The 27,425-nt window shown below is 32.9% G+C and overlaps 1 protein-coding gene across 4 annotated transcripts in view; it reads left to right on the top strand.

Annotated features, from left to right (window-relative positions):
* LOC118709625 (sodium channel protein type 1 subunit alpha) overlaps positions 1-27,425 on the top strand; it is a 101,245-nt gene that overhangs the window by 61,901 nt on the left and 11,919 nt on the right. For all 4 annotated transcript variants that reach the window (XM_045575272.1, XM_036421859.2, XM_045575273.1 and 1 more), the window contains exons 15-22: positions 1,278-1,451; positions 2,430-2,786; positions 3,991-4,470; positions 10,638-10,758; positions 12,571-12,725; positions 14,576-14,749; positions 17,125-17,247; positions 25,045-25,326. In XM_045575272.1, coding sequence (XP_045431228.1) covers positions 1,278-1,451; positions 2,430-2,786; positions 3,991-4,470; positions 10,638-10,758; positions 12,571-12,725; positions 14,576-14,749; positions 17,125-17,247; positions 25,045-25,326 — 1,866 coding nt within the window. The remainder of the gene's footprint in view (positions 1-1,277; positions 1,452-2,429; positions 2,787-3,990; positions 4,471-10,637; positions 10,759-12,570; positions 12,726-14,575; positions 14,750-17,124; positions 17,248-25,044; positions 25,327-27,425) is intronic.

A 27,425-nucleotide genomic window follows, 5' to 3' on the forward strand; every position in this document is an offset into this window, starting at 1 on the left:
AATAATATTATCTTAGTTTCCCTACCGGTAGAAGACTAAAATAAAATTGTAGATTTTTTTTATCTTACCTGCCCATCATCATTATAAGCAAGAATTTAACCAGTCAAAAAATCTCCAGCTTTCCCACTTCTAGGATCTAGGTAGGACATATATTGTTTTATCCGTGTATTATATATCAAAACTATAAAATATTGAAATTGTCCAGTACATTTTGTGTATTATATGATTAACAAGGCCATTTTAGTTGAAGGTTGTCACTTGATTCTTTCTCTTCTATGCTTAAAAAACATAAATTATTAAATTGTCAGTTGGCTCAACTTAGGAATATTAGCTTTTATTTGCTGAAAGAGAGCTCTAAAGTAATGCATGCATTTGCCATATTTGTTTTGAGATTTAGGATTTTTGATGGTAAAAGCAGAAGATGTAAAATGTACTGCATTGTAGTATTTACATTTTCAAAGCACTAGGGTTTAGACTATGGAAGTAAATTTTTTTTTCATGTGCTTACCAAATCGATAATAGTAATATTATATTATTATAATGATATTACATTATTATATTATTATAATAGATATACATGTTTAATAACTATCTGATTTGAGGGAAATGAGAGTAAACTTATAGATAAGTAAAATTGTTCCTGGGTAAATCTTGTCAGTACCTGTGCTGTATAAAGTCTGGAGTAAAGGCAGTTTGATTTAATGAGTAGAACATTGGTTAAAAATAGATTTGCCCTCAAGTCCTAGTTTTCCCATTTTCCAATTGTATGATACCAGGCAAGTCTTTGACCCCATCTAAAGTCCACTTTCCCCAGCAGTAAGGTAATTATAATACTTGCCGTAGCCATTTGATAAACTTCTGTGAGGCCCGACCAACATGGCTCAGTGGTTGAACATCAACCCATGAACCAGGAGATCACAGTTCAATTCCTGTTCAGGGCACGTGTCATCAGAGCACATGTCCAGGGTGCAAGCTTGATCACAAGTGCAGGGCCAGCAAGAGGCAGCCGATCAATGATTCTTATCATTGATGTCTCTATCTCTCTCTCTCCCTCTCCTTTCCTCTCTGAAATCAATAAAAAAATATTTTTAAAAAACTCCTGTGAGAATAAAATGAATTAATGTCTATGAGAGCCTTTTATAAATTATAATTGTGTAAGCTAACAATAGAATCATTATGGGGAAAGTAGCATAAGCATTTTGTTCTAAGAGCAAATATTGTGTCATTCTACTTTGTCATTATTTGATGGAATTACAGTAATTTTGTTTTGATCTTAGGTTTTCACTGGGATCTTTACAGCAGAAATGTTTCTGAAAATTATTGCCATGGATCCTTACTATTATTTCCAAGAAGGATGGAATATCTTTGATGGTTTTATTGTGACCCTTAGCCTGGTAGAACTTGGCCTTGCCAATGTGGAAGGATTATCAGTTCTTCGTTCATTTCGATTGGTAAAAACAAACAAACAAAAACAGCAACAACAAAATCTTTCCAATAACCAGTGTTTTTGCATAACACTATTATAGATTTGAACACACAACCACTAACATTTTCATTTTGTGTGTAACATTTGCATTGTCAGAAACTGTTCTTAAATTAATAAAATTTCCTCACTTATTTCAAAAAGTGTTTATTGCAAAAAAAGTATAGTCATGTAAGGTTTAATAGATTTCTCAGTTACCATTCTGACTAATTATTGTTTCTAGAGATAACTACAGTCAATATTTCTGGATCTAAAAATATTTATAATGAAAATGTATCCCATTTTAGTAGTAACTTAAAATATAAACACACCTTTGTAACAATGGATGATGATCAGATACAAGATGTGCAGGCAAAAACTTTTTATAATTCTACCTCTGTAAAATTTGCTTCTTCACTAAAATCACAGGAAAGAAAGCTGTAGGGTTATTTAACATGCCCATTGATTCACATATATGTTCTTTAGGGCACGAATTGTAATCATGGGAAATATTCCAAGTTTTAAAATGCAGGCACATCTAACTATGGAAGTGCCTCAAAGGATCATCAATAAATAATAACTACTTTTCTCTACTTATAGTAGAACTCAATATGTTATTACTTTGCATGCTGTTAACAAATAAGTATCAGCAGAAATCATTGCAATTCTGATGTTAATATTAGTGTCAGGCCTATTTTGGCTTATAACCACCTTCACTAAACAAATTAAGCACATTTGGACCCCATATAAGCATTAAACATCTACTCTTAGAGAAAATGATCTACATTGTTAAAATATGTAAGAACCAGATTTTTGTTAGAGGGTCCAAAATTACCCATGAGCCTGAGAGGGTTCAAAGATAGAGCAGATGTTATAACAGACTCAATATTAATCATAATTTCTTGCTAAACCATAATATATATAACGCTCTTAAAGGTTATGATAATTTTTATTTTTTATTTTCCAGCTTCGTGTTTTCAAATTGGCAAAATCTTGGCCAACATTAAATATGCTAATTAAGATCATTGGCAATTCAGTGGGGGCTCTGGGTAACCTCACCTTGGTGTTGGCCATCATCGTCTTCATCTTTGCGGTGGTCGGCATGCAGCTCTTTGGTAAAAGCTACAAAGATTGTGTCTGCAAGATCAATGAAGACTGTACACTCCCACGTTGGCACATGAATGACTTCTTCCACTCCTTCCTGATTGTGTTCCGCGTGCTGTGTGGAGAGTGGATAGAGACCATGTGGGACTGCATGGAGGTCGCTGGTCAAGCCATGTGCCTTACTGTTTTCATGATGGTCATGGTCATTGGAAACCTAGTGGTATGCACCCATTTATGATTTGTGTTTCAGAAATAGATTAAGAGCACAATTGAATGGTGACATTTTATCCAAAACAAAAACTATGATTAACAATTTTGAAAGTCTCTTACCTTGCATATGCTTATAGTCTTATTTTGACAACACAGCAATATAGCAGGAACTCTACAGTTACACTCAACACCACTTTGTCAATTATGTCATCACATTTATTATGTGAATTCCTATACAGTATCATGTTGAAGACAGGCTTAATCGGATAGGTTGGAAACATTCGGAGACAAGAGAAGGAAAAGTCTGGAAAAAATTTAGAGAAAGCCCACTCTTACTTGCTAGTTTAGAACTAAAAAGTGAAGCCTCTAAGTGTTCATACTGATTTTACCATTTTCTTGTCCCTTCATGGCAATAGTCACTCTCTGGATTAGCCAGTTCTCTAGTAGTTCTCAGTCAAAACAAGGATTGACTAATAAGTCCTGAGGTTACCTGAATCGAGTAACTGATCAACTTTTCTCTCTCTTTAAACTTGGAATATTAATTACTTTTTATGGTATAGAAATAGATAATATATTCCAAAGGACATATTCATTAGTGTGTCAGTCTTATGGAAATATTAGGGATAAATAGTTCTCCTAATTAATAAACAGTTCTTCTAATTAGTCAATTAGTTCATTAGTGAGGTATGAAAAAATATAATAGATTAAGAAAATAAGTGTCAATGCCTATGTTAAATCCCTAATTCTCATTCTGGGTCATAATGGTCATATTTCAATTTATGTCTAGTGCAATATAACTCTTTATCAATTAAGAAACCATAGGAAGTATTTAAATTCATAGTTGCAAGCCTTAGTGATTTTTTAAGTTTAGGGCTCTTGTATAAGTACACACATCAATCTGTTTCCTTATATTCACACAGTTTCAAACTTAGCTAAACCTTAAGGCATCTCATTCAACTTCTCATTCTATAAGTGAGAGAACTTGAGACCAACAGAAATCATCTCTTTGCCCAACGATGTATGTGTAGAGAAATAGCTATTGTGCAGGATCAAAAATTCAAATTGCCCAATCTCTAATCACTGCACTTCGGTGTTCCTTTCTTGTCTAGTTGTTAGAACTTATAGTTTCCTCTACACTTAGAGGAATAAGTGATGTTCATCTGCTATTCTTTATACTGGGGTGAAATCATAATCATGTTTATATTATTTTTAAGGTCCTGAACCTCTTTCTGGCCTTGCTCCTGAGCTCATTTAGTGCAGACAACCTTGCAGCCACTGATGATGATAATGAAATGAACAATCTCCAAATTGCTGTGGAGAGGATGCATAAAGGAATCGCTTATGTGAAGAGAAAAATATATGAATTTATTCAACAATCCTTCGTGAGAAAGCAAAAGATTTTAGATGAAATTAAACCACTTGATGATCTGCACAATAAAAAAGAAAGCTGTATGTCCAATCATACAGAAATTGGGAAAGATCTTCGCTATCTTAAAGATGTAAATGGAACCACAAGTGGAATAGCAACTGGCAGCAGTGTTGAAAAATACATTATTGATGAAAGTGATTACATGTCATTCATAAACAATCCCAGTCTTACGGTGACTGTACCAATTGCTGTAGGAGAGTCTGACTTTGAAAATTTAAACACAGAGGACTTCAGTAGTGAATCAGATCTGGAAGAAAGCAAAGAGGTGAGATTTTATAGTTGTGGATAGATAGTTGTGGATAGACTAATAAGTCCTGAGGTTACCTGAATCGAGTAACCAATGAACTTTTCTCTCTCTTTAAACTTGGAATATTAATTACTTTTTATGGTATAGAAATAGATAATATATTCCAAAGGACATATTCATTAGTGTGTCAGTCTTATGGAAATATTAGGGATAAATAGTTCTCCTAATTAATAAACAGTTCTCCTAATTAGTCGATTAGTTCATTAGTGAGGTATGAAAAAATATAATAGATTAAGAAAATAAGTGTCAATGCCTATGTTAAATCCCTAATTCTCATTCTGGGTCATAATGGTCATATTTCAACTTATATGTATATGTATTTATAATTATATATTTCCATCTAGATTTTTTTGCCATCATATAAAGTTTTATTTCACTGAGAAATCAAATATTTAAGACCAGGGAAATAATTGATAAATTGAAGAATAATGTAGTTTTTGTGTGAACTTTCTCATTTTTATTAATGAATATTTGTTAGATGGTGAATAAGTGAATGATCCCAGAAATGAATAAGGGTCATCTGGTTTAATACATATGATAACTTTGAAAGGAATGTGTTATTATTCTGACTTTCAGATAAGAAAATTAGTTTATGTAGCTTAAAGTCATACAACTAATGAGGGGTATAGATGCGAATTAAACTTACAGTCTTTGTTTACAGGGTCTGCATATCTTCCATTGATTCACATTTGTCTCATATACATGGAAGAGAACTAAACAAGAAAAAATATCCTATGTAGATCCTCCAATTAAAATTATAGTGACCTATGTGTTAATCTTCCAGGATGCCATAGAATATGTTGTACACTGCATGGCTTAAGCAACCAAAATATATTCTCTCGTATTTCTGGAGACTGTAAAGTTTGAGATCCAGGTGATAGCAGGGTCAGTGTCTGGTGAGAGTGTTCTCCTGGGGTTGCAGATGGCTGCTTTCTCACTGTGTGCTCACCTGGCCTTTCCTTGACATGCATGTGTGGAGAGAGAAAGAGCTCTGGTGTCTTTTCCTTTTCTTGTAAGAGCAACCACCCTGTCAGGTTAGGACCTCACCCTCAGGATCTCCTTTAACCTTTATCAATACCTCACAGGCCCTATCTCCAAATCCAGTCATTCTGGGAGTTAGAGCTACAAGAACTTAATCATGAGGGCACACAATTTAATCCATAGCAACTTAATTAGAAATATTAAGAAAACTCTAATGGATATGAAAAATAATTCAAAGGAAGTCTAGAATAAAGCACTTTCACTTCCCATTTATTGTGGGGAAATCTCAAAAACAGAAAAATGCTCTCTAGTGTACATGTCTAAATTATTTTATTTTTTTAATTAAAATATATTTTTTTATTGATTTCAGAGAGGAAGGAAGAGAGAGAGAGAAATAAAAATATCAATGATGAGAGAAAATCATTGATTGGCTGCCTCCTGCATACCCCACACTTGCGATGGAGCCCGCAACCCAGGCATGTGCCCTGACTGGGAATCGAACTCTGACCTCCTGGTTCATAAGTTGACGTTCAACCACTGAGCCATGCCAGCCAGGCTAATTAAAACTTTTAATGTTGACAATATTGCAAGTATCTTCCTTTTTCCCTTCCTTTGCCTACCTCAAACCACCTTCTTCCTCTCCCTTGGCCATGGGATTTTTTAACTAATCTCTTCACCTCCTTTATCCAATCACCATCACCCCTCTCCCCTCAGGCACCCACCAGGCTGTCCCATGTATCCATTATTCTGGTTCCACTTTATTCATCAGTTTATTTTGTTCATTAGGATCTACATATTAGTGAAATCATCTGGTATTTGTCTTTCTCTGATTGGTTTATTTCACTTACCATATGCTCTCTAGTTCCATCCATGTTAATAGCAAAGGATAAAACCTCCTTCTTTTTTACAGCCATGTTATATTCCATTGTGTAAATGTGCCATGGCTTTTTAATCCATTCACCTGCTGATTGGCACTTGGGTTATTTCCAGATCTTAACTATTGTAAATAATGCTGCTATGAACATAGGGTTGCAAACATTTTCTGATTGGTATTTCAGGATTCTTAGGATATATTCCCAAGAAGTGGGATCCCTGGGTCAAAAGGCAGTTTCATTTTTCATTTTTGGAGGAAACTCATATTGTTTTCCACAGTGGTTGCACCAGTTTGCATTCCCACCAATATTGCATTAGGTTCCCTTTTCTCTATATCCTTGCCAGCACTTGTTGTTTGTTGATTTATTGATAGTAGCCATTCTGTGAGGTGATACATATACTAAAAACTATATAATACTGTTATGAAAATTATCACCATTTACTCAGTAAGCACATGCCAAGCATTCCCCATGTGTTATCTGGTTTGATCCCTATAGCAACTATGTGAAGTAGGGATCATTTTATAAATTAGAAACTAAAGCTTAAGGAATCAACTTAATTGCCTAAGGTCTATAAGTTATTGTAACTCAAACCCAAGCTTGTCTGACTAACAAGAGAACTAAACGCTTTCAGTAGATACATTCAATATTTGTTAACCAGAGGCCTGACACACGTAGGGTCCCTAGGCCTGGCCAGTGATCAGGGCCAATCATATTCCCTGCCTCCTAGCCTCCCCACCTGCTCCTTTGCTCACTCCCTCAGCACCCAGCAGTAGCAGCTGTTCCCCTGCCATGTTCAACACCACCCCTGGTGGTCAGTGCATGTCGGAGCAAGCTATCAAACTCCCAGTCTCCCAGTCCAACTCCAGAGGGGACAATTTGCATATTAGCCTTTTATTATATAGTACTAGAGGCCCAATGCATGAAATTAGTGCAAGGGACTTGGCCTCCGCCACGGTGGCAGCTGCCTCTGCCTCGCCTCCCGCCATCACAGCTTCGTCCAGAAGGTCTTTTGGAAGGTTATCAGGAAGGTGGTCTGGTCTAATTAGCATATTATACTTTTATTATTATAGATTATGTTATTTAGCTTTAAAAATTAATGTCAGAACACTAGTGACTCTGCTCAATTCAGCAAAATAAATTTAACAATGGAAATTACTCATTTGGTTTACAATTTTGTTTTCTAGCCTAGGAATTACCGTATTTTTCGGACCATAAGACGCACTTTTTTCCCCCCAGAAGTGGGGGGGGGAAAGTCCCTGCGTCTTATGGTCCAAATATAGCCTACACATATACTTTTAAAAAAAAGTTTTTTTACTTGCCTGGCTCTGTGTGGTCTCTGTGTGCTTGCCCGGCTCTAAAATGGTTCTAAATGCTGCTGTTTACTTTACAGGGTTGATTACATGTGTTTATGACTGTGATGTTGGGTTTTAATGCACATAAAATATTTTAGGACACTATTTGTTTCAGAATCTTTTTTTCTTCATTTCCCTTCTCTAAAAACTGGTGCGTCTTATGGTCCGGAGCGTCTTATGATCCGAAAAATACGGTATTGATGAATTTTGCAGAGTTTTTTTGTTTTTTTGGTGTCTAACTTATTTGCATTACAATAATTTTCTGTTGATCTAATATATGATGGAATGTTATGGGTTTTTTTTGTTATTTTAAAGCTAGTCATTGATACAAAAATTCATGTTAAAAAGCATAATTTAAAATATATTAGAGTTTTATTCCTCCACCATCACCTCTACTCTGGGCAAGTATTTGACAATCACTAGATTTCACAATAAGAACAATTAAATATTTAGTAAATGTGAATAATATACTGGAGATTGTCATTCTAACACACAGATTGATGAAGAAATCACATGGGTTTTAGGGATGATGTGGAAATTGACAATATTTAATTTTTCTAACTTCTCTGTGAAAATACTAAATCTCTGCACAGTATTTTTTCCTTTGTTATTATATGAGTATTTTGTTGAGAGTCTTTATTAGAGGCCATTTTAAATTTTAATATGCTTAGTGTACATTGGAAATATTTACTAATGCACAATATACACAATTAAATATTAATATTGTTGAGGTTGTAGAACATCTCATTTATGTATGGCTTACGATTTTATTTATATATATATATATATATATATCTTAAATATATAACAATAGTGAAAAATTCACCTTTAAAATAGTACATGCCTAGCTTTAAAATTAGTATTTTTTTCAAAAACAATATATATAGACACATACATATTCTGTACCCTTTTGACCCCTAAATTCTAAGTTTATTTTTTATATGTTTTTATTGATTTCAGAAAGGAAGGGAGAAGGAGAGACAGAAACATCAATGATGAGAAAGAATCATTGTTTGGCTGCCTCCTGCATGCCCCCCACTGAGGATTGAGCTCAGGCATGTGCCCTGACCTGGAATTGAACTGTGACCTCCTGGTTTATAGGTCGAAGATCAACCACTGAGCCATACCAGCTGACCCCACTTTATTTTTAATATATTTTAGCACGTATTATCAATTGAACTATTAAACCCTATAGATAAGCTCCCCCTAACAAACCAAGTCTAAAATAAAAGCAAAAATATCTTAAGATCAAGTCAGAGAACAAGAAAATACGATTTAATCATGTACTCTTAAAATAATATCACGGAGTATTTTATTTGCTTTACTTTGCTTTCACACTCAGGGTCAAAATCATTTCTTCCATAGCAAACATTTTTAAAAAGAAAAACATGTTGCATAAAGCCACTGAGAAGAAAAATGTTCTTACTATCAGGCTTATAGTTATTAAATGGTAATTGTACGAGGCAAAATGGATGCCTCAGGCACCATGAGTTCCCTGAATTCTCTAGGTTCCCTTGTTACGTCAGCCTGCCAAACCCATGGGGAATACAAGTCAGTGTAGACTGTAATTTAGCTATGAGAGTCATGTGTGGAACTATACCTGTTTTCAAATAAACTAGCTCATTTGGAAGTTAGTAAGTGAAAGGCTGGTTAATGGTTTAGTAAACATTAACATGGGTTTTTCAAATAGTCTATTAATCTAAAAAACTATGAGAACCAGTGGTTTTATTAGGTGGATTTCAAAATAAAATAAAATTATAATTTAAGAACAAAAAAAACGAAAAGTTAATTGGCCTTATTGGCTTTTAAATCAAGAAAATACTTTTTGAGGATGTTTTATTTTACTGTTATTCAATTTAGTTAGCATTTTATTTGAATGTATATCTCATGTAGAAATGGATTCTTTCCACAAATCTTTCCCTTTTCTTTTTGTATAATAGTGTTATTACCCCGATCAAATAAACTACTCAGAGCCACTTCATCTTTTATTTCAATAATGAGAACTATACGAATATATTGATAAAAGTAATGTATAATGATTGTGAGGGTTTTAATAATATTCTTTTAGTCTTTGATAAAACAAAGAAAAATTTAAAAAGGACACTGATAACTTGAATATTATCCTATATAATAAAAGCGTAGTATGCAAATTGTCCCCTTGACCAGGAGTTCATCTGGGAGTTCAACCAGGGGGTGGAGCCAGCCAAAGGAATGGAGAGAGGCCCTGGCCAGCAGCAGTGGCAACAGGGGACCAGGGGAAAGGAGACAGCAGCAGGCTGCCAGAGGGAGAGAGGGAGGCCCGGCTAGTGGTGCTAGTAAATAATAAAAATATGCTATAAGTGTTTATTATCTCAAAAATTATATATACAGAGAATTGTTATTTTCAAGTGCCCATGTTACATTTATGAAAATTAATAATATACTGGATCTCAAAGTAAACCTTAATAAATTCAGAATAGCAGCTACTGTATAGTGTTATTGTCTCCCTAAATTGAAAATAGAAGACATCATGTAGGTTATTATCTAATCACAATGCAGCTAAACTAGAAAGTAATATTGAAAGGACAGAAAAAAATTCTAACCACTTCAAACTTAAAAGATTTGCTCCTAAACAAATATTGGGGCTTCTCTAATCCATAGAGCAGTGGATTGCTTAGTACATGTTTCTGGTGGCTATTTGTGACTTCATAACATAGCAATCTGATCTCACATCTACATTGTGAATTATTGCAAAGAAGTTCATATCGGCAATTTCCCTATTTCATCTTCCTATTCAATCCCACTTTGGTTTCTAAACAAAATCTATTTATTTCAAAGAGAATTCAAAATCAGATTATAGTACTAATCCTTTCTTGTGGGCTTCTTATTAGTTACCAACATTGAAGTGATGTACTAATTATGTCCATCTCATGCACAGAAACTTAATGAAAGCAGTAGCTCATCTGAAGGCAGCACTGTGGACATTGGCGCACCCGCGGAGGAACAGCCCGTGGTGGAGCCTGAGGAAACCCTGGAGCCGGAAGCCTGTTTCACTGAAGGTGAAGAAGATGACCCTCATGCTAATCGTCCATTTGTAGAGTGAAGTTTTGTTTTGTGTGTGCCTGTGTTCAGGTCTTGATCACCCAAAACAGACCACTCAGAACAGGATAGAACTGTGTGGTGAATCTATTTCAATGCCCTCTAATATGCTAATGAATTTTCAGTCTATTACTTTTCAGTTATCTCTGCCCATTATGTAGTAGGAATCATAAGTATGGAGAAAAGTATTTTAATATAATCAAAATTAGTAAGTAATGTTTCATTTTAAAAATAAAACAATTTCACAAGTTGGCATCTTTGTTTTCCCTATGCGTAATAATTCCCATGATCAAATTTTCTGGAGAATTTGAGATTGAAGTGATGAATCTATTTGAATATTCTCTAGTTAGTGATCCCTTCCTCAAAGGCCTGATATCTAATATCTCCCTCTAATTTCTATATAAATTATACACTCAAAGTCCTTCTCAAACTACCTTCATCTGACCATAGTGGGAAAGAGCTCAGCAGCTGTAATCAATTTATCTATTTAATTCTTCTGATAACTAATCATATATTCTTTTATGAGAGCTCTTCTCTCTTTTGAACTGTAATATGTCTCTTCTCTGTCTTTTTTTTTTCTCTCCCCTTCAATCCCTCTCTCCCTTCCTTTCTTTTCCCCCTTTTTTTCCCAGCATATAATACCTAGCTATTTTTTTCCCCCCACTTGAGGCAGGGTTCCTGTGTTTATATCTTTTCTTGAAAACCAGAATGTAATATTATTGGGAGCAAGGTCCATCTTCTTCTCTTTCCCTTTTCTTCTCCCCTTCCTTTCTCCTCCCCTCCCTCCCTCTCTCCCTCCTTTTCTTCCTTCTTTCCTTTCTTCCTTCTTTCCTTTCTTCCTTCCTTCCTTCCTTCCTTCCTTCCTTCCTTCCTTCCTTCCTTCCTTCCTTCCTTCCTTCCTTCCTTCCTGTGTATGTATGTGTGTGTGTGTGTGTGTGTGTGTGTGTGTGTGTCCTCCCTTATGCTTACAAAGTCATTTACAGTTTCCTGAAGATTTAATTTTTATGTTAGAGTGAGTGAAAGCAGTGTAAGAAAAAAAAATGACAAATAAAGCAGGGCCATGGCAAATCACATTTCAGTGAACAAAATTAATTTTGAAAATTATGTAAATTCTTCTAGGACCGCCACAAGAAAACCAAACAGTAACAAACCCAGCATTGTTGGGAGAGATGTAGGTTATTACTCTACATCATCTTTAAAAGATAAGATTTCTGTTTATTATTAATTTGCATTTTGAAGTCCTTTTCTAGTAAGAGTGGGCCCTATAAGACACACAAAATATTTGGATTTGGCCCTGCCAAAGCATTAGAGGTGAGTCAATTAAATATTTGACCAAATATAGCAGGCTAATTTTTAAGTTGATAATTTTGTATGGCCCTGGAATGATGTTATAAATATCCAAATGGCCATTGGCAGAAAAATAATGTTCCCACGCCTGCTAGAGAATTTAACAGAGCGCAATGGGATGATAGAGGAAAAGGCAAAGCTCCTTGACATTGATTTTTACTTTACAAAGTTCCTTCTTAGAGAATAACAGTTGAGTCAGAAAATGCAGATGTTATTAGCCAGAGAACCATTTAAAGAGCCTGAATGATTTTATAACTTTAGCTAATAAATGTGCTCTTACTACTTATGTACTCTCTCTCAGGCTTAGAGAGTTATCCCAGCAAGGTAGAACTGGCAATAGGGAAGAAAAGATGGATCTGGAACATGGCAGAAGTTACTATGGAAGCAGCAGAATTATTTTATCTATTTGAACATTATACTTGCAGGCTGTGTACAAAGATTCAAATGTTGTCAAGTCAGTGTGGAAGAAGGGAGAGGAAAACAATGGTGGAACCTGAGAAGAACATGTTTCCGAATAGTTGAACATAACTGGTTTGAAACCTTCATTGTTTTCATGATTCTCCTTAGTAGTGGTGCTCTGGTGAGTGAATATTGAGCAAAAGTGGCATAATACTAAGTTTTATAATAATCGACTACCGATGACTTATTAACCCTTACTGTTGCATTGTTTTAGTAAATGCACATTTCCCCCTCAATCTTCATTGTACATCCATTTTCATTTCCACAGCCTCAGCTATTTAATTAATCTCTATTATTTCTACTTCTGACTTCTTCCTGAAACATAAATACATTTCTATATCGACCAATCGACCATCCTATCCTTGAACCCATTTCCAAAGCATTTGTAATTACTCCCATTTCATATCTTCCAGACTATAGACTTAATGTATAATTATTTATTTCTGAATTTACTTTTACTATATATGTATAATAAATTATTTAATTTTTGCTTATTCAGTAACCCAAAAAAATTCTCCCTTCAGTTTATTATAACCAAATGATATGAATATTTAATTACTTATATTTTAACAAGAAAAGTAAGCATGGCAGCTTCAGTGAAGTTAATGATAATCCTGTGATTGGGAATTTATAACTTCTAAATCCTGGTGAATTGTTTTTCTGAATGGTATTATTACCGGTATTACTATTTCTTTATGAACAGTCAATAAGTCCTTAGGAACCACTTCTCTGACCCTTTTGAATTGTGTGACTATTCTTATGTTATTCAAGAAACAATGAATATTGGTGACAAATATTGGTCAGTGTGCCTAAGTGATTCATTTAAGGATTGGTTTCTCTTTATATGATGACTTCCTTTACATCAGAATCAATTTACACTTATATAAAAATAAATTACAAAAACATAAACTGTAACATATACATAGCATTTCAGAAAAACACTAACTCAAATGCAATATTTAAGCCATTAGAAAGAAGATAGATGATAGATGATAGATAAATAGGTAGATAGATGGATGGATCTTAACGTTTCTTACACTTAAGTTTATAATTAGAATATAGTCCTATATTTTTTGAATATTTCTCTGATAAAATGAATTTCTCTATATGCTACTAAGATAAGAAATAATATTTTAATATTAAAATAAATGTGAGACTTATATGTGAAATATCAAGAGAGGTTCCTATTAGAAGAATATATTGTGGTCTCAATAAGAAGTAATTTTATCTAAATGAGAAGTAATATAGACTAGAAATGTATCATAGACTTTGTCTCTGCTGAGAAATATAAACTATAAACAAAATGAAGGGGAGAAGGGACAAATGAACCAAACCATCAACTAAAATTGGATAAAGTGATTATGAGTTACAATTCTACTTTATGTAAACTATAAGTTTTACTTTTTATTTGTTCAACCTCCTTTCAATGGCAAAAAGCCAACAAAGGGAAGCAAAAGAAATCAAACAAAAGGAGTAATAACTTCAAGCTGGGGTAGTACTATCAGGATATGACATCAAGAACTATTTTCTATTAAGTCAAATTAATTCATAAAATTTACTTTTTTTCTTTCAGCTATAGTATAAAGAGAGATAATAACTTTTCCCTTGATATTTAAAAGAAAAAAAAGCAATAGCTATTGTTCATGTGTCCTACTATTCCAATTAAATATATATATATTAGTGGCCCGGTGCACAAAATTCATGCACATTAAAAGGGAATTCATTAGAGGGGGTGGGGACATAAGTCTCACCTCCCTGGGCCTATTGCTGGGGTCGGGGACTCGAGCCTCATGTCTCCAGGCCAGCAAAGGGGGTGGGGATGCAGGCTGCTGATCAGTCATTTTGTGATGGCATCCTGTCCATTTGGCATATTATCCTATAGATATGTATATACATATATATAAGATTTAAAAAATAGCTTATAGAGTACAATGATTTTAGAAATCTAAAATGTATGACCTTTTCATATAGGCATTTGAAGATATATATATTGATCAGCGAAAGACAATCAAGACAATGTTGGAATATGCTGATAAGGTTTTCACTTACATCTTCATTCTGGAAATGCTTCTAAAATGGGTGGCTTATGGCTATCAAACATATTTCACCAATGCCTGGTGTTGGCTGGACTTCTTAATTGTTGATGTAGGTATTCTCCATTTCTTAGTCTGCCATTTAAGGTAGTTTGTCTTATGGATATGCTAATTCTAAAATAGGGAGTCTCTGACCACCATGTTGTGTTGATGGGATGTGCAGCTAATCCTTAAATAATTTGTTGAATGTAACTGTTGTTTTTGTAAGAATAGGTTAATTCAGTAGTGATTTAGCATTGGAAGGATGGGATTTATGGTGATTATCTAGGAAAAAGCTGGACATAAAAAAAAACAGTACTTTGTAGGGACAGTGGTAAAACTGGGCATGTTTAAATTTCTGATGTTGTGAATCAGGCACTTGGGCTTGAATATCAACCCCACTTCTACTTGTTTGTATGCCAGTGAGAAATGTACTTGGCTCCTAACTCTGTAAAGGATGATATTAGTACATATAATCTTAAAGGCTCTTGATAAATAGTCATGATGGTGGGAGCTCCTGTCAATTTTTAAAATTCTCTGTGATCTACTCAAAGTTTTTAAAGGGTAGGCTTAAAGAGTATATAATATGGCTTATAACTTCATTATAGGAGGTAAGGTACAGAGTATAGGGAGAATATATTTCATGCAGTGATCAGAGTTCCCTTAAGTCCGTGGTTGGCAAACTGCGGCTCGCAAGCCACATGTGGCTCTTCCACAAAATAACACTGACTAGGCGAGTCTATTTTGAAGAACTGGCATTAGAGGAAGTTTAAGTTTAAAAAATTTGGCTTTCAAAAGAAATTTCAATCTTTGTACTGTTGATATTTGGCTCTGTTGACTAATAAGTTTGCTGATCACTGCTCTAGAGCCTAGACTATAAATTAGTAATGAACCAGACCTTCATAGATTTCCACACATAATGATTAATATTTCATTTGCCCTAAAAGAAATTATTGAACTAAAATTTGTTAAAATTAAACATCATGTTTCATATTATCAGTTTGGCATAATTTCAGCTTTACAAAAGTGTATCCAAAATATCATAGATTTCATAGGTAATGGTTTTATCCCAAAAAGATAATCCAGCAGAAAGATGCAGGCTTCTTGTGGAAAGTATTTCTAGGTTAAGAGTCCTGCATATATTATATCTTCTTAATTTTAAACAAAGGCAAAGCCAGAGCTATTTGAAAAGCTTAATAATGTTACTATGAAATTAGTAAATTGAGAGAAAACCTCAAAAGAATTGCTTCATCATATCATAGAGATAAATTGTTTCTAATATTGAGGTTTCAAACATTAGAAGTTATATTTCAACTTCCACAATTATTACAAGTTGGGTTTTAATCATCATCTATGATATACTTTAGGAAAATAATTCTATAAAGCATTTTGTTGTTTTTCAATAATAATACTTTTATTTTCCAATGTTCTCTTTTCATTATTTCATAAGGATTAGCAAATAACTCTAAAAAAACCAAAGGAATTATAGTAAATCTAAACTAATATAAAAATTATAATAGATATAAGGCAACTTAATTCACTTAAAGATAGAAAATTTTACAAAAACAGTTTCCAGTGTATTTAGAATTTGTCCAATACTAGCCATTTTCAAATGAATGAAAACTGTTTGGACATGGAGTTTTGGTAAATCTTTAGAGAATTAGACACCTAACATTTTTATTTCTTAGTCTTTGTATATAAATTTATTTAGTTAGTTATTAATAGTTAGTTAGTTAGTTGTTTGTTTGTTTGTTTGATAAATATTGATTGGCCATTTTGGACCAGCAGAAGCTGTAAATTAGTATAGAAAAAAACAAAACTGAGTTTCATAGTGAAATAACATTTTAAGTTATTTTTTAAGTAAATATAACATTTATGAACTTTAAACAAGTGAAAACACAACGCATTAGCAAGACAAAGCATCCCCTTCCAAAACTAAACTGCAAAATCAATGTGATTTAGCACCTTAATTTAGGAGCATATCAATTATAGTTAGGTGAACATATGAATGCAAGATAGAGATTTCTTGCTTTTTCTGATACAATAGCAGTTTTTGTATTTTATTTAGCCATAGGCAAAACCCTATATTCAGCAGTGACTTAATAAAGGAAGGATAGCCAATGGCATTTTCTTACACTTAGATGTTTTTCTTTGTTAAATTAATTTTTATTTAATTTTTAAAAACTAATTGATCTACTAACAAATTAATTGAACAATTAATAAATTACATGACATTTGAGATTTTTTATTCAACTAACTTTTAATTAACATTTTAAAAACTACTTTTTTCATTAAACTGAAAATATTTCCTTAAAATTTGTAAAGGTTTACTGAAAATATACAACCATTTATCTTCTGAGTAATTATAAGCAAGATCATATTTGTTGAATGACATAGTAACTAAAAATTGAATAACAGTTACCTTTGTTTGTTTGTTTATCGGTGTAGGTTTCATTGGTCAGTTTAACGGCGAATGCCTTGGGTTACTCCGAACTTGGTGCCATCAAATCTCTCCGAACACTAAGAGCTTTGAGACCCCTAAGAGCTTTATCACGATTTGAAGGGATGAGGGTAAGGAAACGGAAAGAACCAGAAGTATTGCCTATAGCCAAAATTAAATTATACTGAATTTTAAAAAGGAAGAAACAACCATGCATGCAAAGGAATGGCAAATCCTTGCAAAGTTGCTACTTTATCTTTTTATCTGTTGCATATTAACTTCTAGGTGATATGCAAGAGAATTTAGGCCACCCTTGAAATGATACAATATCATTTATCTGCTGTGCTTATAAAAATGACTTTATTTCCTAAATCTATCTTGGGAGTTTCCTTACAAACCTGTATACAAAAAAGCAAATGCACTATTAAAAGTACTGTGTAATGATATAATAATAATCAACTAAAGTGAATTTGACATCATGTGCTTCTCATTGTGATGATCTAACCTGTACTTTGAGTTTTATTGAAAATAATATGAATCACACATGTGCCTAAGAATAAACATAAAGGAAAAAATAAAAAAATTGACAGAATTTTGTCTGTATAATGCCAAAGCTTGCATTATTATAATATATTCAATGGTAGATATTGAATATTGACTAAATTTTAAACTTTTTAAAAAGTTATATTTAATATAGCCTCAATTTATAATTGCATTAATCTTAATTTTTATAAATAGTAATAGTAACTTAAAGATTTTACATATAAATCCACCCAAATTTTCTTGACAATGTGGTAAAACATACAACATAATAAACAAAAAATGTAATTTTGACTCAGAACATAGATGATTTATAAATTAACCTAATTTAAATATCATTTATCAGAATTACAAAAAATTTTATATTACTTCCTCTTAGGAAATACTAAGCAATTCCCTATGGTTCATTACAAATTAGAAATTTTGCTGTTATTTACTTGTTAATTTTCCAAACCTTTTTTAAAAGCATGAAGTATTTATATATAAGATATATAGCACAGAAAGCAGTTATTTATTAAGAAATAAAAAAAATTTAAATATGATTTAATGATTTTTTACAGAGAGAAAAAAGGGAGAGAGATAGTTAGAAATGTCAATGAGAGAGAGACATCAATTAGCTGCCTCCTGCACATCTCCTCCTGGGGATGTGCTTGCAACCAAGGGATTGAACTGGAATTGAACCTGGGACCCCTCAGTTCACAGACTGACGCTCTATCCACTAAGCCAAACCGGTTTTGGCTAAAAAAATAAAAATTTTTAACCAAAACAAAGATTTTTAATTAAGTATGATTTAAATAGAAAAATATTGCTCTTTTATTGACTAGGATTTAGTTATGTTTGTAGAATCTAAGCAGACTTGTCTATTTCCATTTGCATTTTATAGGTTGTTGATAGCCTTATAATATGTTCTTCTAAAATAAAATTTATTTTAAATGTCACTTTTTAAGAACTTAAGACTTATCTTCAGTTTCCCTAACATATATAAATAATTCCCTCATTAGAAACAATTTAACATAATATAATATAGTCTTATTTTATTTCTCACAGAGATTCTTATGTTTTTACCAAAACATTAAAGTCAGTTCTCTCCAGGGTATGTAAAAATTAGATTTATTTTCCAATTAAATATCATTTTCTATTGTTTAATTCGGCCAGTGTCAGTTCTGGAGAAAAATATTACTTTAATACATTCTACTTGGAAACTTGTCACCTGAATCAAACTATAGCAGTTCTCTTTTATTTGAGGTTTCACTCCATGGTTTCAGTTTATCCATGCTCTGAAAATATTAAATAAAAAATTCCAGAAGTAAACAACTCATACATTTTTTAATTGTGTGCCATTCTGTGTGCCATTTGTGTGCCATTTTTTAATTGTGTGCACACACTTCAAGCTATGTCTCTCCCAAGACATGACTCATCTCTTTGAATAGTGAGATAGTCACTTAGTAGCCTTCTTGAGTACCAGACTGACTGTCACAGAATCACAGTGCTTGCGTTCAACTAACCCTTACTTTGCTTAATATGACCCGAAACTCAAGAGCAGTGATGCCTTCCAGGGCATGTTTCCTGTCAGTGGAAAGGCCAGGACAGTATAGTAAGCTAATTTGAAGAGAGAGACCACATTCACATAACTTTTATTACAGTATGTGGTTATAATTGTTCTATTTTATTATTAGTTATTGTTGTTAATATCCTATTGTGCCTAATTTGTAATTTAATCTTTATTCTAGGTTTGTATGTATAGGAAAAAAAACATAGTGTATATGAGGTTTGGTACTACCCATAGTTTCAGGCATTCACTAGGGGTCTTGAAATGCATCCCTCCCAGATAAGAAGGGACCATGAATCAAATGGAAATTGACCATGAATCAAATGGCCAGAGAATCCCATATTAAACATGTTATTTTTGTAACAATGTTGGTCTTGTACGTCTACATGCAATTTTTATAGGAATAACCTTACCTATACTTTTTGATCAATGAGGCTTTTTACAATATAAGGAGAGATTTGTTTTTGAATCTTGGAGTTTCAAAAGCATAAACTCCTTATAAATACTGATTGAAGATGAACTAATCATTTAAATTAACAGATTTATGATATGGGTTCCTTGCTGGTTCATAACGACAGTATATACACCGCCCTAAAATGGCTGATCATTTCAGTGTATATTTGGCATTGTAGAGACAAAATAATCTGATTACAGATTCTGGGTTTTTTTTGTGTTTCTAAGTGTTTGGATCTTTGACTTTTTTAAAAATGTAATCAAGGATGGTGGTGAGAATGGAGATAATAATGATAATTATAATTGGGAAGTGAGATTTGAATATACGTAGAAACTCTCATTTTATTCTTTTTCCTAGCGGCATAAAATCACAATAGCTGTGTAAAAGCGTAAATCAGCCATTCATTTTCTTTTTGTTGTCTTGTCACATCTCCGAAGCATGTGCTTTTATGCGACATTACCAAGTAAAGCATGTTGCACAATGCTTGATAGGAAGTTAGAAAGTAATAAACAAATTATCATCACGTTGCTCTTTATGTTTTGCATGTTTTATGCACATTTTGGCTGAGAGCTTTTCAACATTTATTGTATTTCAAATTTCCAGTCCAAATTTTTCAACTTGTAAAATTGAACTGAGTGAATTGATGTCGTAACTATCTAGAGTAAAATAAAATTTGTACTTAAATTTGTGTTTTTTAATTTCCTAATCTAGGAAATGGTAAAGACCTTTTTCAAATAACTCAAGTCTTGATTGATAGGGAAACAGACAGAGAGCATCATAAAAATAAAAATAAAAAAGTAACACCAAATGTTCTGTCATATCAGATTTCTAACTAATAACAAACTATATATTTCTATTTTATATAGGATAATCTTGCTCCAACTTGGATGGGGTGGAGCGCTGGTTCCTCCCCTCAGCCCTTTATTATGGGTACTGTATTACCCCTTTTGCTACCTTTCATCCTTTCACTGTGACTTTGTGTAGTGGGTGAGGGAGGGATTGGGAAGGGTGCCACAGTAGGGAAAATATAGTATTTACATTCTAATTCCCAATTTTTAACTGTCTTGAACTTCCTTTTGAGAAAAGTAGCTTTGAGTATTTATTTACCCTCTGGATTTGAACCCCAATTGTTGATATTTTTATTGTATCATTGAATATACTTTAGTTATGTGTATATTGAGCTATCTATTGATGGGGAGATTGACTGATTGGTGATGGTGGGGGACCTTGGTTTAAAAGGATTGGGTGAATATTTTAACTTGTCAAGTTCATGATGCTCTTTGAGACATAAAACCCTTGGCATTTTTTGCATTGGTCTGGGTCCTGACATTTGCCAGCAGTTGATTCTTTGCCTTGTTGACTTACATGAGCAGATGTGAGGGTACAATATTTCTGGTTTCTTAAGACTGGTATTGATTGTGTGACCATTCTCACTTTTTTATTAAGTGTAAGTTTATGGGGTTACTTTAAAAATGTAACAAGGCAAAAATATATTATGAAAGAGTTGAGTAAGCACATGTGACATATATTTTAAATGAAACTTAATATACAAGGACTTTTTTGAATTATGTAGACTAATACACCCACCTAGAAATCAAACAAAAATGTCTTAGTCTGTGTATTAAGATAAGATCTTTAAATTAATAAATTTAAATTAAATATTCATTAAATTTAGATGTATTAATTAAATGAATTTAATGCATGAGCTCACTCTTAGAATAAGTCACTTCGATATCTTCTAAGATACAACTAACTGCTTAGGATCTTAGAGGACATCACAGTAAAAACATAAATAAAAATAAATCTACATTTTATGTATTCTTAAAGTTTATAAATAATGTACAAGGAGGAGAGTTTTGTTTTTTGTTTTTTGAGGCAGAAAAAAGGTTGGAGTATTTGAATGGATAATTGATATATTATATCCTCCAAAAATAATTACCTTAATTAAATTCCACAACAAATATAGGCATTAGATTTTAAAAAGATTATATGACTCCTCTTCATACTTAATAATGTGATTTCTACTTTACCTACTTTTATTTTTTATTCACATAGTTATTTTGTATTTGGATTAGAGAAACATTAGAATCCATGAGTAGTATTGATTTCAAGTTCAAAGGCAATTCATTCAGATAAGAGGACATTTCTTCATGTATCAAAATCTCTCACATTAATTAGTATATTTAATTGTCAATTCCTTGTTTCATATTGATTTAATCAAAACTGCAGATAAGGGACCAAAAATAGAGTTTTTATAAGAATGGGTTGTGCCAGAATAGTGAAATTTGATGATGTTTTACAAAACATTTGTGAGAAGAAGCAATCTCTAATGTTAATTCATTAAAACAATTCCTTTATTAGATATCTCATTTTACATAGCCTGAAACCTCAAGCAATTCCTTTTAATGTATTCAGGTTAATGCTGCCTAGAGCCTTTATCAAATGGGAACCAATTACTGCAGTTCCCTGGCGGCTAAAAAGAGTTAATACACCCCCTTCTGTGCTGAACCAAGAACTGCTAGAGAGGCTCTTGGGAAAAGACAGCCCTTTCCCTCCCTGCTTCTTTATTGCCTAATTTAATAAAATTTTGAATATGAATGGACCTTTGTATAGTAAATCCCCTAATACTAGTGGAATATTTTCTTACATATAATTATTTTACCTTCATAAAAATAAACATTTTATCTGGGCCAAATGTATGCCAATATTGCAATCATGTCTGAAAGGCACTGCTGCAGAACACTTGTACCATAAATTCCATTGGGTTAATTGTAATGCCAAACAAGTCCCCTTTTTCAAAGTAAATCTTTCAGACATATTAACTAACCCCCAATTTTCTGTTGCACCTAGCTCTTTATTCTCATTCCATATCCGCAATGAGCATTTAACAATTATGTTTTGATCAGCAAATGCTAAGCTAAACTTCATTCATTCATTCAATGAATCATTTTTGTATTCCTTTATTCAAAGCACTCTGTTATATTCCTATTTTCACAGCATTCAAGGCCTTAGAGAATTCACAAATATATTTTTCATCTTAAATTAAAAAAATAAAATAAAAAGCATATCATCATTGAGGGTTATTAGAATGTAATTAACTCAAATGAAGAGCAATATGAGTCCCAGATAAGTGCAAGAACTCTAAGGAGAATTAGTGAAGTTGAGTGCAAAAAGCACTAGATGGTACTCCTTTCTGAACTTGACTTACCTTAGCCTCATACTTCTCATTGACCAAATGAGAACATAATACTAAATTATTTCTATGGCCTGGACCAGCACTGGAATTCTAATTCTTGAAGTCAAAAGTGGAAACATTCACCTTTATTTTGGAAGCTAAACTGAGCGGGTAAAGTTAGGATCCATTAAAAAAAAAATGCTGCTTGAAATAAAGCTTGGGAGAAGAAAGAGTATATTTAAGTAAAGAGGATTTTGGACAAGAAATGGCAACTCAATTCCAGGGGAATTATATTAGTTGGATTGCCATGAAGAGTAGGTGGCTAGTGAATTTAAAACTAGAAATGTAGATTGTAAAGTATTTTTAATATCAAGGTAGGGAAATTTTTTATAATGAGTGGGAAGCCATTAAATAATTTTAAAGTGAGACTTGGAAAAGATTAATTCATCTTACGTGGATCAAAAGAAGGAGAAATTAGAAGGCTCTAATGCTAGTCCAAGTGTAAGCTCTTAGAGGCCAGAACTAGAATGGTGGAGGTGAAAATAGAAAAGAAGTAACAGAGATGATAACGGTTTTGAAGAAGTATGACATCTATAGATTGATATGAAAAGAAATAGGTATAGGTAACCAGTGCTCTGGTCATGCTCTAAATTGGCTGTTGGTTTAAAAAAATACACATTTTAACATGTACTCTCTGGTGTACACAATAGAAATAGCTTTTTTATCTGGATGGTAGGCAAAATATTTAGAAAAAAAGAGGCAAATAAATAATAACTTGATTTCAGCTTTCAAATTTTGAATCCAAGAGAAATCTAAGTGTATCCATATTTAAAATAAAGTATAAAATAAATATTTTCCAATGAATTATATTAATGCGGAGAGCCAAACAAGGCGAGATGCCATGTGTCAAGGAGAGTAGGCTGCATAGATGACATCATTCGGATCTGCCTAGATAACTCAACTGATTTACTTTTTCATGTTCATGTCTCCACCTTTGTCATTTGTGGTTTTACGGTATCCTTTGGCCCACTTATTACACTATTTTGTAACCCCAGAAGGCCTACAAGTTATTTACAGACTTTAATAAATAATTAAATAGCAAGGGTTCAGAAGCATCTGAAATTTGCTATGTTTTTTCAGAAACTTTGTTCTAAAAATAGACTGATATCATATGGAGGATAGAGCATATTTAGAAGCCTATTGTTTGCTTTGGATCAGATTGACAAGAACAGTTGAGATTCATAGGTAGAATTAACTTAGCTATTAATGTTCAAGTCTGAGGTGCCATCTGCTACTGAAAAGCATTTTAGGGGCTGCTTTATTTTCCCTCTTAGCTACTCATATACAGTTCCAGAGGGAACTGTGGAGGAGAAAGCAAGGACAGTCACCTCTACAATGCTGCCAAATATGAAAACTCAGATTTTGAATTTATGATAAAGAAATAAAGACAAGGGGAGGAAACATGTTTCAGTAGGAAAGAGTAGATAATTAGCACAGAACCTGATGTAATCACATCAGATTTGGGAACTATATATGGCATCGTTTCTTATTTTCCTAAGAAATTGATTTCTATTATGTTTCATTTAAAATAAGTTTATTGAATTAAACTCAATAAATGAAACAACTGACATGACTGGAGCTTGAAATAAAGATGTGATGATCTAATGAAATACATAATGCTAAAGTGTCTTGCTTCTTCTGCAAAAATTATTAGTCATAGCAATGCATGAATAATTAAGGACAAAATTATGTTAGGTATTTAATATTTTATACTTATATATCTTAATTTTTAATTAATTAGAGTATATTCATCTATTCATTCAAATATTTTAGTTTTGTTTTTTAATATATTGCCTTTTTTTAATGAGTTAGTCTGTATTAGGATTCCCTACTTTTTTTTAATGATTTTTTTCCTTAATAAATAGCACATATTCTGACTTCCTCTGGCAGCAAATCCTCTAATTTTTCTTTTCCTTTAACTTTTGAGTACTTCCCCTTCTCTATTTTTAAACTTTTTGTTTCTTTGTCATATTACTATATTTGTTCCCCTAAATGTATTGCTTAAGAAATAATAGATTTTATTGTAAAATTGTTTTATTTTACTTTCCCAGTATAGACTCAATAGTGAAAAATTAAAGACTGGTAGGGGGTGTCTTATTTTTTTAAACAACAAGAATTCTGACTTCTCTTTTTTTCCATTTGTGTATTAGGTGGTTGTGAATGCCCTTTTAGGAGCAATTCCATCCATCATGAATGTTCTTCTGGTTTGTCTTATATTCTGGCTAATTTTCAGCATCATGGGTGTAAATTTGTTTGCCGGCAAATTCTACCACTGTATCAACACCACAACTGGTGAAATATTTGATATCACCGAAGTGAACAATCATTCTGACTGCCTAAAGCTAATAGAAAGAAATGAAACTGCAAGATGGAAAAATGTGAAAGTGAACTTTGATAATGTAGGATTTGGGTATCTCTCTTTGCTTCAAGTTGTAAGTGAACACTGTTTTTCTCTGAAATTTGTTTATTGTTTAGAATAATAACAAAGTAATTACATATATCCATTATTTAGCTACTAAAGAAGAAAATTTATTATATAACATTTATTTTTTCTAATTTTGTTTCATTAGTACCAGTTTATGAGCCCAAGTGGGTGGAAACTCTATATATTTAAGCAATACAGACATAGTTAATGGTGGGCAGGTATTTCAGTTCATTCCAAAGGTCTTTTTCTCTTTCTCATATTGCTTTCTCTTCCCAAGTGAAAAGGTTGATTAATACAATAAGTTTATTATTTTTTCTACTGCAATTGAAAAGCTTGTTTCAATGAGGGATCACCTCCTCACCCTCACCCCCTACCCTTACACACACACACACACACACACAAAAGCACACAGAGTCAATACACCTGATTAGACTGACTCTGGAGGGCATTAACTTGAAGGTTGGGGAATGATATTTTGGTTTTAGGATCAGATTCTCACAATGAAATGGAAATAATACCAGATAATGCCTGGATACAGAAAAGCAGCATAAGCAGCTGTTGTTACTCCTCAAATGACCTTTCAAACAATTACCTAAGTCTATTTTATCTTAACAGTAATGTTTTCACTCCTGGGTCTCTAAGACTGGTTCACTCAAAATAATAATATAATTTATGAAAATGCAAAAGATGGTGGCCCTTTAAATATTTTCACATGATGCTGCTTATAGCTGCAGCTGCACATCAACAAAGCAGTGAATAAAGGCCGTGGAAATGCCACTTAAATTTTTTTAAAGTTGTATAAGTTCTCCCCTTGTGATTTTACAGAGTTCTTAGGGCAGAAGTTTATTTCTTTTCATCAAGGTTATGATTTCAGTTGTTCAGCCTGAAGACCAGACAAACAAACCAACCTTCACTGGTCTCTTGCATCTCTTTCAGCGGTGTCTGTACTACTATTTTTTACACATTCTTCCCACCTTGTTAGAATTCTTATTGCTCTTGTGGATGTTGCTGACTTATTCTGAATGCTTATGCAATTAAAATAAATTAAAATAGGAATTTAAAAAATATGGTGTGTATGATTTATTTAAATGTTACAGTAGACACATGGTATTTCCTTGGGCATTTAGCCTAACTGTTAACTAATGGCCACAGTTGTGAAAGTGTCTCGCTTCATAAAATTGAGAAAATAGAATTTAAAAACTTCAAGTAATTCTTTAAAATAATAAACAATTCTGAAAATATAGAATAATGATCCTGCACAAAACTATAAAATAAATTCTGCTCTTTAATAAACTAAGTTTTATACTTAGCTTTAAACAGAATTGCCTCTCTGTTGTTTAGTAATTCACTGAAGTGGTTCCTTGAGTCACCTTTCTCTGTTTATGTTCCCATTGTGTAATGGACATCTTCTGTCATTGAACTCAACCATTGATACATTCAATATTTCCCTCTTTGGAATACAAATAACTTCTATTTTCTAGCTAAAAGTCATTTAAAAAATATATATTTTATTGATTTTTTTACAGAGAGGAAGAGAGAGGGATAGAGAGTTAAAAACATCGATGAGAGAGAATCATCGACCAGCTGCTTCCTGCACACCCCTCTACTGGGAATGTGCCCGCAACCAATGTATATGCCCCTGACCAGAATCAAACCTGGGACCTGTCAGTCCGCAGGCCGCCGCTCTATCCACTGAGCCAAATCGGTTTCGGCTAGCTAAAAGTCCTTTCATGATCTTCACAGCCATCATACCCATATGTGGCTTTCTTCCTACAATACCCACCACTTCAAAAGTGTCAGGGTTATGAAAATATGTGTATTGTGTTGCAATACAGATGCTGAAAGCTTAGTTGAAATTACTAGCTAACAATCCTCTCAGGCTAATAGCTCAAAATTTATTTCCTGGGACAAATAACAAATTGCTATAAGCTATTAGACTCAGGATCCTTCTTGAATTTATGAATGCCAAGTGTCTACTGTACCTTTTTCCACCTTTCTTACCCATATTAACTCACTCTCCTTAAAAAATTATAGAGAAGAATGGATTATTTCTGGATGTTATATTCCAAAATTCTTAAAAGAATAGTTGCAACTCTGATTTTATAC

The sequence above is a fragment of the Pipistrellus kuhlii genome, unplaced genomic scaffold (genome assembly GCF_014108245.1).
Source record: "Pipistrellus kuhlii isolate mPipKuh1 unplaced genomic scaffold, mPipKuh1.p scaffold_m20_p_7, whole genome shotgun sequence".
NCBI lineage: Eukaryota > Metazoa > Chordata > Mammalia > Chiroptera > Vespertilionidae > Pipistrellus > Pipistrellus kuhlii.